This window comes from Grampus griseus (genome assembly GCF_964374135.1).
Source record: "Grampus griseus genome assembly, chromosome: 11".
In the NCBI taxonomy this organism is placed as follows: Eukaryota; Metazoa; Chordata; class Mammalia; order Artiodactyla; family Delphinidae; genus Grampus; species Grampus griseus.
In genome coordinates, this window is record NC_139005.1 from 37,642,619 (window position 1) to 37,655,090 (window position 12,472).

Below are 12,472 nucleotides of genomic sequence, written 5' to 3' on the forward strand. Positions count from 1 at the left end.
TTCTTTAATTCCGCTGTGGTCACCTTCTCTTCATGGGTAGAATGAGTAAGAGAAAATGGCTGATTCATGTAAATATGGCTAATTCTACAGCCTACTCATTTATCTTCTGGGACTCTTCACTTCTTTTTCCTCCGCCTGTCTAAATACTGGGTTGTTGTCACATTTCTGCTTGAAGTGTTCCTTTCATCCAAATATACATTCAGTATGCCTAGAACATACTATTAGCAATGGTCTTGACATTCTAACTCAACTATTTTTAAACTCATGACTGTTCTTTTCTCATTCCAAATTAGAATACAAGGAAATCGCTTGTGATGCAAGAACTATTTCATGCTAATGATGTGCTTGAACAAAAATGAGGACACCAATTCAGGCACTGAAAGCATCACACCCCTACCAAGTTACAAGGATCATGTCAAAAATCACTTACCACACTGACGAAAAACACCATGCAGGTAAGAGAAAATCCACTGGTATAACCAAGGTAACCTAGGGGTTAGCAGAGAAATTCCGGAAGGTGAATATGGCATCCATAATCAGCTTACCTCTTGGAATACAAAATGAAAATAAAAATGGAAAATGACTTTACCTAAATTTTTAAGAAGAGAAAGTGGAAGAATGATTCCAACCGACACAAATATGACGAGGTAGTTGCCATTGACATACCATTCTCTAGAAAAGAGAGACCAGAATATTAGGATCAGAAAAGACCAAGTAGAATGAGTCTCTTGATGTTACAGAGAGAGCAGAAGACATACCCAGTATTTTCTTCAAGTCCCATGAACGCTCTGATTACTTCAGGTAGTTCGTATTTAATAATGAAGAGGTAGCTTGACATGGCTAAAATGGAAGACGTGAGAGCTTAGTGGTGTGCACGGCACCAAAGTCACAGGCAAGTTGTGAGAAGTCCAGGCATTGGTACACCCCTCCTTTTCAGTAATTCCCAAAGCGAAAGAAAAGCCACCATGTATTCTGTACTGTTTCCAAGTTCTTCTCATGAATAGACATTCTGCCCTTTGGCTCTTGCCTACGGACCTTTGCTAACAGTATCAATGCTGATTCTGTGTTAAATCCAGCTCTGAGGTTTTCAGTGAAACTACAGTTTCAAAGTTTTTTTCCTGGAGTCATACTGGATTGATAAAAAAAAAAAGTACAAGAGAGGATAACTTCTCTAACCTTTGTCAATGAAGTTTTTTCTATATCCTTTGTCCAAATAAGAAATCATACAAAGTGGCAAAATTTCTTGAACGTCTAGATAAGTGATGTATGTGTGATCATGTATTCTTCTGAATACCTGATCTATAAAATCTATAAACCCTCTCCTTGGAAAAATAGTTATGCATAACATACAATTTTGCCTACAATCGTAGGGATGTATGCAACATCCCTTTCCCAGGTCCATCCACTCAGTGAAGAATAATACTAATTTGCTATTTCACACGTGATCAAAAGACTCAATTGAAAATAAAACTGACAAGTTTCGCATTGCAAGGTTTAAGTGTGGGCTACATCCTTCTGGTGAATTTTTGCTAACAGACATTTGAAGCAGATATCTAAGTTGCAGATCGAACTATTAATAGTTTAAAAATATTTCCTTAATCTCAAACGAAAGTAATAACGGTGATAACAGTTTCCCACATTGTTTAGTTCTGCATGTAATCAGCTGAAAATCCACATGAAAGAGCAAGGTGCATCTTATCATCTTCATTCCACAGCTGAGGATACAAAAATTTTGAGAGCTTAACTGACGTGTCCAAGATCACACAGCTTGAAAATGACAGACCACATCCAAAATATAAGATCCCTGATTTCGGGCCAGTGTGTCTTCTCTATTGTGAAATGAAATGATTTTTACAATACCTGATGTGTCTTCTGTAAACATGATTTGGTTAATCTTTACAAAGACCTTGGCTAAAGCTAAATCTTACAGAGGGTAAACAGAGGAGATATTTCTGATTAACTGGTTCAGCGAGGTACCATTCAATTTTAGAGCTATTAGTTGCTGACTCTCGTGATGTCACCACTGTTAATGTGTTTGGTCTTTGAAAATTCAGAATGATCCAGACCTGTCTGGGTAATGTCAACATTATTCTGCTAATGGTCAGTGTTAATTTTTCAGGGGATTGAGAAAATTAAACGTTCTAAATGTGGAGTTGCTAAATACAGAAATACAAGTGATTTCTTTTAGGCCACAATAACCACTAATCACATAGAGTAACCAAAGTGAGAGATTTTCAGGAAAGGTGTATGAAATTTCATCTCACTCCCTTAAAGCCACACTGTGGGGTGAGGGCCTTGACTGAGAGACCATGTTATAGTTTATTCCATTGTTTAGAAGCATAATAGTAGCTATACTTGGAACAAGAGACAATGCTGTTGCCACTCAGCCTGTTGAGCTCAGGGCTAAGCATGTGTATGTCCAGTTAGTTCAGTGGTCCAGACAAGTATATTAGATCACCTATGAAGAGATCCTATGAAAGGTTTGATATTTTATATCTTGATAAGGCTGAGAATTTGAACCAAATGTAAAGCAGTTTATTTGGTGGGGAATGGGGGACTTATATGCTTGGGACACAATGCCAGTAAAATGAATGAAACAATTCCAGTGTTACTGCCAAATTCTACCCAGGACTGTAGTCTTACTATACAAAAAATATGAAAGACATAAATACAAATCATTAAGATATGACGATTTTGTTTATCTGCCTACCAACTATCCGTTATCAGGAGCAGGTATAGTTGGATAAAGGTTACTAAAGAAATTGCTGCATTCTAGAAATGCTGGATAATTCCAGTGATTTTATTAATCAAGAAGAATGACCTCCTTGCAAGATCTCTGTGTAAGTTTATTTATTGCAGAGTTGTTCACAATAGTAAAAAACCTGGAAACGATCCAAAACTGTTCATCAAGGGATTCAGTAATCCAATTATGGTGTATTTATACAATGGAAAGCTCAAAAGCCATTAAAAAGAGTAATATGCAAAAACATTCAAGGCATATTGTTAAAGAAAAAAAGCAAGCGGTAAATCAGTCTTAGAAGATGATCCTGTTTTAACAGTAACAATATATTTGTTAAATTTGTCATAGAGGAAAACCTGGCATGGGTTTTTCTAAGGATGATTTACATAAACATTTCTTTGTAATTTATATATTTATATAATGTTTTTATCTTTCACAATTAGCATATATTTGTCTTATAATTATAAAAATGCCATTTAAAAACAACCAGGAAGGCTCCAGTGACATGGATATTGAATCTAAGAACTGGAGAGGAAGGGTGCATGTACTGAACCTGTATTATTATGACACTGTGAGGAAGAGCTATTACTCTCAATTGCATAGGTGGAAAAATTGGACTCAGAGGTGTAAAGTGATTTTCCCAAGGTCATAGATAGTGACAGAAACAAGCTCAAATTCAGGTGCTATCAGGCGCCAAAAGTCTATTCTCTACTCATGGGTTTTAAAATGTCTTTTAAAAAACAATGACATACCAGATATATACAAACAAGGCTAAGGGAGCCCAGAAGAGCTAGTACCTAATAGCCTAGAGAATGATGGATCATGGAGCAAACAGAGAGGGAGAGCCAGAGAATGTGTATGTGTTAGGTCTGGAGAATTGTAAAAGTAGGGGAACTAAATATAGTTTGTTATAGTATGACACAGGACACATAGGGAACAGATGATAGATAGATAGATAGGTAGAGAGAGAGAGAGAGAGAGAGAGAGATTGGGGTTTGTAGGAAAGGTATCAGAAAGGTAGGCAAAGGAAAGATGATGAAAACCCTTATATGTCAGACTAAAGAGTTTAAATTTTATCTTGAACATCATGAGGGCATGCTGAAGAAGTTTATGCATGTGAGAAGCAAGAGTAGATCTGAATTTGAGAAAGTTCATTTGGAAAATGAATTACAGATGGAAGAGGGGAAACTAAATACAGGAATAACAGGTAGAGGTCTACTGTAAAAGTCTGAGCAGAAATAGTAATCACCTGAAGTGTGATAGTGAGACTAGAAGGAGAGGAGAGATTCAAAGGCTAAATAAGAGAAAGAATGGATAAAAACTGGTATTTGATTGGATTGTCAGGGTTAGGGAGAGAGGGAAAAGTTTAGGCTGACACCCAGATTGCTGGCTTAAGAAACTGCACGCTGCTGGTATTGTTCACTGAGATGAAAGAACAGAAGTATAGAATAACAGATTTGGGGACCGGGTAGGAGGTGAGGAAATAAGTTCTACTATGTGGTGATATAGTCCAGGTCGTGCAAGGAGACTTAGCCAGTAGGACATCTGAAATATGGGTCAAGATGCCTTTTGAGGGTCAAAGACACGATAGGACCAGTGAAGCTGGTGGGCATACATATCATCTGGAACACTATTAAAAAAATGTACTTATCATCTGGAACGCTATTAAAAAAATGTACTTCTCGGCTCTCCTCTGGAAGGGATCATTCAGTAGGAATTAAAAGAATCTGTAGAACAAGAAATCTGTGGTTTATAATGCTTCCGATGCCTAGACAGATTTTTGCCTTAGCACAATTTCTAGGGATACTCTACAGTGGGCTGGCTCTGTGCAGGCTGTGTCTCAAGGACCCCCAAATTTGGCTATGTGCCTCAGATACTAAATCTTCCCTTTTATGAAATAAACTCAATCATACATGTGACACATCAACTGTTTGGGCAATGACAGATATAAGCAATAGTGCTTTAACTTTTAAAAGTAATAATTAAAGCCATTTGAAATCAAGAAAGGTTTTATTTTATATTTTAATTCTAGAATTTATTTGGTAGGGTTTTATATAGTATTTCATTTCTTAGATATTGCTATTTTCAATTAAAGAGGGATTAAGGAGCAATTAAAGAGAAAATCTATTTAGGAAACTCTACTTTTGAAATTTAAAAATGATAAAACAGCTATTTTTCTGTATTTAAAGGGCCTGTTCATTGCCATTGAGTTTTCTTATGTCTTGAACATCTTTTTAGAAAGTTTAAATGGTTTGTTGAAAGCCAGATCCTCTTACCTCCAATGTTCTGCATTGTAATGGAAATAAAAGCTCCGATTTTCCCAGGCCATCCAAATGCCTTTTCACCTAGTTTTTCATAAATTAAAGATCCTATAATCAAAAATGAAAAGAAACTTGGTTAAAAAAAAACTGTCTTAGTGACTAAAATATTTCGATGTAATTCTCCACTGGAGCCTCAAACATGTAAATAAACACCATATAGAAATTACAAACCCCAAATACGCAATCTCAAAAGCCATTACAAAATATGGTAAATGTTCTCCAAACAAGAAGCGATGCCTTCATTCATCTTGGCTCCAGGCAGCAAGTCAGAACTGTTATTTCTATCATCCACCAAAAGTCTTTTTCTCTATTTGGCTTGAACCTGAGCAGGTTGACTTTCACTTGTCTCACTTGCCCAGATAACTAAAAACATGGAGAGACCATGTGATTGGGGTTAGAAGAAAATGAAATGTAAAATTGACCAACACCATCCTATAGGTATAGAGCTAAAGGCTGAAATACCCTTTAATGAGAATCGAAATAGCATGTCTTAGGTCTAGGGAGTGGCATACCTCCTTCCTTGGCAGTCTTTAATAAAAGATGAACTGAATAGAGAGATAGGATTGCCACGGCAAGCAGCATGATTCTGTGAAGGGAATAGAGAGGAGACAGTAATGTTTCTATAAAAAATAAGATGTAATAATATTAGATGTTACAATACATTATTACACTGGTCTTTTCAATCATTAACTTTCCAAGAGTATGTGGATTTGGGGGAAGCTGAAAAATTCTTTTCACAACTCCACCAATGCCCTTAAATGTCCCAGAACTGGAATTGGCTTTATTTTATCAGCCAAAACATACTATTGGAAGTTCCTAATGCACCTTTTTTAGTCTTAGATTCTACCCAATAGTAGAATCTGGTTTACAACTTAGATGCTAAATGCATAGCAAAATTAGCAAATACTTACTCAGCATATGGGTATATGTACACCATATCTGTGTGATATTCCCATGAACATTTATAATTGAAGGGCTATTCAATGACCTGACTAAACATTAATCTAAAATCTAGAAATACAGAAGTCAAAGCAAATTCTGAGCTCCGTTACTACTGAGTCTGCATATTAGATGACAGTGATCAGATGTGTGAACCAGAGGGTCTGGCAATCGCCTGTGTAATAGAGAAAACAGAGAAAGGTAAGTCTAGGGTGCAGGAAAACCTTTGCTGTATTCAGAAAAATCATTTCTGGTTCAGGACCCTCCACATGTCCACAGGCATATATGATTTCTTTATGTATACAGTGATCAATGCTTCTCCAAAAATCAAAAATTGGACAGCAAAAATAAAGAGTGTAGATAGAAGCATCTATATAATAAATTAATGCACAATACTAAACTTTACCTGAAATTAAAAAAAAAATCTTATCCTTTGTCTAATATGATGAGAGCATACCAGTCTCCCCTCAATTGATCTAATTCTTTGGTAATTCCTTGGGAAGTCAATGTTACAAATGTAGATTTAGACCGAGTTACAAATGTTATAGCTATTCTAGCTCTATTGTTTTTTTCACAAAACATGTTCACCAGAACTGCCTAATCAATGTCTCATTCATACATTTTTCCATATACGTTATGAATTGACCTGTTTTTAAAGAATTATGTAATTCAGATTATATAATTTTGTTCCCCGGAAGAATAATAAGCGTACCCTGTATTCTAAATACATTTTCTGCTTTGGCAGAAAATACTAAAAGTAACACCGATGAAATCCTGTGTCACTTGTTGGGATGAGGGAGATTGCTGAATCCAGTTTGGGCTACTTGGATGCACAAAACACACCTCATGATATCCAGCTATGTAATTGTTCTGGCCAAATTAATCTGCTAAATGTTTACAGGCCTGAAATGAGGCTTTCAGTTTTACAAGTGGAATATTCTCCTGCCATGAAAATGAACTCTAGGATTGGGGGGAGTGTTTCTTTCTTTTTTTTTTTTCCCTGCGGTACGCGGGTCTCTCACTGCTGTGGCCTCTCCCGTTGCGGAGCACAGGCTCCGGACGCGCAGGCTCAGCGGCCATGGCTCACGGGCCCAGCCGCTCCGCGGCATGTGGGATCTTCCCGGACCGGGGCGCGAACCCGCGTCCCCTACACCGGCAGGCGGACTCTCAACCACTGCGCCACCAGGGAAGCCCCCTAATTAATTTTAATGGTATGTGTAATTAGTAAGGAGAAGGCAGTCTTTTGTCTTAGAGATAGTGTACATTATAAAAGTGTACAACTATGCATGTGAACATACCTCTAGCCATTAGGAGTCAGAAAATTTTTAAAACTTACTTTATGTCAAACATGGCTTAGAAAAGTAAAGCTGATATCAAAAGCCATTCAGCTAAAAAATACGACACCTAACAGTTCAATCAAAGCACTGACACGATATAAATATTTATAGTTCAGTCCGATCCTTAGCCCTCAGATAGCTGTGTGATTACCTAATCATAAGTGATATTCAGAACACAAATAGCATATATTTATAATATAAATGTTGCATTCTTAGACAGTTATTTAAGACTCCAGCACTGCATTAGGGGTTGTGATCTGCATTCATACTGATGCCTGACTAACATTAGACTTTGTTCTTGTGAAGCATTTCACTGCCACCAACTGTGTCTTTGAAAATACCAGGCACAGATGTCTGTGGCTGTCTGTCACAGACAATGTGGTGTCCATCCTCCAGGTCGGCTATGTGATGCTGCTACCACTAGGCAGCATTGGACCAAGTTTGGATAAAGTGCATTGGTTTAGGTATAAACTTTGGCCACTCTGCAAAAATCTCCGCGCCAAGCACTGTTTCTAGGTCTTGGGGATACAGACGTGCAGTGAGTAAAAACAGACATGGGCTCAACCCTTTGGAGATGATAGTCTAGCAAGGGAGAGAGACATTAACCAAATGAATCAGACGACCGCACTAAAATATTAACACTGTGATGAGTGTCTAATAAGGTGGTTTGTCCAAGTCACGGAGATTGGGGGAAGGCATAACTGAGGCGAGGCTGAGCTGAGTTATGAGGAGTTAACTAGCTGAAGAGGAAAGGAAAGAAGGTTCCAAGAGCACGTGCAAAGGACCTGTGGTGAGAGGGAATGGCACTTTCATGGGATGGAGAGAAGGTCATTGTGCCCAGTATATCTTGTATATAGGGGCACAGGAGATGGGACCAGGGCATGCAGGACCTTGTAGGTCTGGTTTGGGAAGGGATGTTTTTCCTAAGAGTGTGTATAAAGTCAGATTTGCTGCCGGGAAAGATCTTTTTAACTATTAAACACCAAATTATTTTATAACGAATTACTTTGTGAAGTGGTTTCTATGGACTGGTAGGGCTGTTCCAGCAGTTTGGGGGATTGGGCACATACACTTTCTGCCTTTTGGTTAGGGATGGCTGGTTGAACAAGTATGGTGATTAGACTGCTCTGATTACTTTTTGTTGCTGTTTTATTTAAAAGGAAGAGAATATGTTAATATTTTCTCAGATTATTTCTATTCACAAAGATCAAACTTCAGATTAATTGAAAGGGCACCAGGTATGCATGGGCTTTGAACCAAGTGGAGATATGTCCATTCACTTACATAAAAAGGATGATCCCTGTGTTGGCCATGGCATAGGACAGGCCCAGGATTCCACTGCCCATGATGGCGTTACTCAGATTGAACGAAGACATTCCAAAGGAGGTGGTTCCAGGATGCTTGAAGACAAAGGAATGCGTGACAAGCAAATATTTGCCAAAGGACGAACCTTTTTTTGGATTATTCTTATCCTATATTATCTTTACTGGAGGAGACTACCATCCAATAGGGAAGATTAAGATAAAATCACAGTGAATAAAAGTCATGACTCAACTTCAATAAAAGTGTATAATTTTCAGTGGAATGTAGTACTTGATTTAAGCAGGGGTCTCAGTAAAAACAAAAAATACAAGTTGAGTAACATAAAGAAGGGAAAGCATGTAGGATTGCAGATTACATTTGGGTTAGAATGATTTCTCCAAAAAACAAATAAATTTCATAAATGATTTATGCAGCCATATGGCGAACAGGAAAAACAAGCCCTTATTCCAGTAAGGGCCTGAATAAACAGAGAATGTGCTGATCAAGGCTTGGAAAATTTCAGTCACTTTGTTTTCGCACAGAGACCCAGGTAGATCAGACATCCTCAAGTCCTGTTTACTGCCAGAGAGCAGAAAGTCACTTACATGTTCATCGTCATAATCTGCCAACTTCTTTTTCCCCAAAAATCCATTTGTCAGAAATTTCTGACTTTCAGCATCTTCATTAGTAAATTGACTGAACACACACACACAAAGGAAAAGAAGACAGTAAAAACATCTGGTAAATGCTCTGAGTTATACTTATGTTTCAGGTGATCTGTCACTGAATTAGGAGAGGAAAAACAAGACACTTAAGACTTTTTTTTCTCTTCTCCTCCACATACTACTGTTCCTTCCAGACCAATGACTGAGCCCCATTTATGAATATACTTTGGGAGGGAGGGAGAAAGTTATGAAGGAAGAAAATATTTTTTTAGTTGGGATCTTTTATAAGCCACATTTCTTCTTCACACATTGACTACGCAAAAAAAAAAAGAGAGAGAGAGAGAATAATTAGAGCTAATTTTGTTGCCATTTCGAGCCCTCCCAAAGAAAGGGAACAGAGTAGTGACAGTTTTCTCAACTGCTAATATACCATGATCAGAGGATCTTATTAATTCAGTAAATATTTATTAAGTGCCTTGGCAATGTGATCCCATCTCACTTGATGCTCAAGTGTCTCTGTGAGAGAAACTTCCATGTCTCTGCTCTAAATATGCAGCGACTACGGCTCAGAAGAGTGAGGTAGCGTGTCCAGACGCACCAGATCCCAGGTCTAGGGTCTCCCACAGCGCCATGCAGCCCTGGGCAGGGCACTGTAGCTGGTATTTTCCTCTTTTTTGGCTCCATCTTTTTATACACATATCCCTTGCTGGAAAGGAGTTGGATGGTAGCTCTGTGCTGTGTTTGGTTGTGTGTGAGTGTGTGTAGTTTAATTACTCTGAAAATGTACTTGAAGTGTTAGACAATGAATGAAACTAAGAAAAACATTAAAGAAATCCAATGAATTAGTAGAAGAGTTGGGAGGACTTTAAGATGTCAGTATCCATGGAACATTATGACTGCGGTCTACTTGGTACAGGCTGGAAGCTGCACATCCCCTGACAGTACTGGTCGGCTCCTGAAGCTCTGTGCCAGAGGTTTTGAGGATATGGATCTAGTACAAGTCACGTTTCCGAAAGGCTTGACTAATGAGTTCAGCTGCCACCATTGCATCGTCGCGGAGCACAGGCTCCGGACGCGCAGGCTCAGCGGCCATGGCTCACGGGCCCAGCCGCTCGGCGGACCGGGGCACGAACCCGTGTCCCCTGCATTGGCAGGCGGACTCTCAACCACTGCGCCACCAGGGAAGCCCCACCAGGTAAGCCCCACCAGGGAAGCCCCACCACTGCATTTTGACACTGCAAAATATCACACAGGCTTTCTTTTTGTTACAGGAAATGCTCAAATATGTATACTTAGTTCTTAAAAGTGCTTTATAATTAGATAGATCGCAATTTTAGGACACTTCTTGCATGAGAAAGTAAAATAAAATGATTGGAGAGTATTTTATTAAAATAACCCTTAGAAATATAAAAGGGGAAAATAATTATTATAGATCTGTACGATTGATCTCTTATAATAGAAGCTAATTCTGAATATACCTTATGAGAAAGAAGGATAACAAGGTGACTTTTTGAGACTAGAGAACAATATAAAGTGTAGATAGAACGAGCAGACAAAATCATAAAGTTTTGTGTGCTTTTCTAAAACTCAAGAAGTGGATTTTCTTGAACCTCATGGTGTACAAGTTAGGAACATATCCTGTCATTTTCCTCCTATTTCTGGAAGGAAGTATAATGCCCTCAGATGCTGCCTTCTTCCATCTCTGCACTTCTGCACTCCCCCTCCCTTTTGTGCTTTATTTTAATGTCCGTAGTTAATATACTTGCTATGTGGAGACTGGTACACAATGTTCATAGTTGGAAACGGAGACCATAAAATGAACTGGAGCCCCAAATGGACCTAACGATTACAAAAACAAAAGTGTCATCTAGATTTAAACTCTGGAACATACAATGTTCTATTTTAACCTTAATCAATAAGTTAGAATCCTTTAGTCCATGAGTAAGTTTTAAATGTTTAAATGTGAAAGTAAATAGACTTTCTCCTTTGAGGGATTTGCATGATCTTATTTTGGCATGAGATGAGTTGTAGTCATAAAACATGCCAAGATTGTATAAAATATACGAGAAATGTCCCCAGTGTCTTCAATGATTTAATACCAAACCCAGCATATATTGAAAACATAAGTATAATGATTCCAAATAAATGTATTATGTTGAACTTCCCTCCAAATTTACATTTAAGAGATCTATCCAAACATAAACAAAACCCATCTTTTTAAAGTGATCGTACAATTGCAAAATGATGACCCACTTGAGTCAGGAATTACAAGCTAGGTCACTGTAAGTGTTCCAGAACACATTATCTGAAGCTAACAAAAGCATTCTTGCTCTTTCCATGACAGCTTTCAGAGGACCAAATGTCCTGTAGGACTGTTCTTAGGACCATGTCCCCTTCAGCTCTGCCACCTCCATAGAGCTCATATCTGTGTGCATCCTTCTCAGAAACAAAAGAGCCCTCAGATTTGATCAATTTCCTGAGGGTGATGAAGTGGAGGAGGAAAAAGAAAAGTTTACAGAGTATCATCTATCTCAAAGGCACTCACTTAATCCTCAGCAAAGTAGGCGTTGGTTTGCCATTCTGCATTTTCCACTGAAGCTCAAAGAAGATAAATATCTTCTCCAAGATCAGGTAACTCCTCTGCAGATTCCAAAGCCCTGGTTCTACTACATTGTGCTTCCTCAAGGGTCACCTAACTAGAAAGCATCATATTTACATCTCCAGAGTCTCTCTCGTCCGACAACACTAACGTTTACTACTGCGCTGGCTTCTTGGAGGAAGAGCAGTGCTTCCTCCCGACACCCTTCCTGGATGTTGTGAATGCAATAAGATGTCTTGGTTTGAGGATAATATTCTCTACTTCAGACCGAGATTTGGTCAAATATTCACTTCTAAATGTCTTAAGTCGTGCATAATTTGTGTTATATAATCTTTTGTGAGAAATTAATAAACTTATCAAATAACAGTTGTGCAGCTACTATGTACCAGGTAGTACCATTAACATGTTGTAGTGGCATCGTGAACATCTGGACAGGGAGAGGTTACGCAAAGCAGGGGGTGGTCACTTCTAACTGGGGGAAGGCTTCACAGGAGAACTAACATTGAGCTGAGTCTTGAAGGTTGAGTGCAGTCAATAGAGAAAAAGGGGAAGGTGAGTGGGTAATACTA

The 12,472-nt window shown here is 38.4% G+C and overlaps 1 protein-coding gene across 4 annotated transcripts in view; it reads right to left on the reverse strand.

Annotated features, from left to right (window-relative positions):
* Nucleotides 1-12,472, reverse strand: part of SLC38A4 (solute carrier family 38 member 4) — a 69,112-nt gene that overhangs the window by 17,156 nt on the left and 39,484 nt on the right. For all 4 annotated transcript variants that reach the window (XM_082667074.1, XM_082667073.1, XM_082667071.1 and 1 more), the window contains 7 exons: nt 9,245-9,335; nt 8,622-8,737; nt 5,574-5,647; nt 5,017-5,109; nt 759-840; nt 590-672; nt 431-489 (listed from right to left, as the gene is read on the reverse strand). In XM_082667074.1, the coding sequence (XP_082523200.1) occupies nt 431-489; nt 590-672; nt 759-840; nt 5,017-5,109; nt 5,574-5,647; nt 8,622-8,737; nt 9,245-9,335 (598 nt within the window). The remainder of the gene's footprint in view (nt 1-430; nt 490-589; nt 673-758; nt 841-5,016; nt 5,110-5,573; nt 5,648-8,621; nt 8,738-9,244; nt 9,336-12,472) is intronic.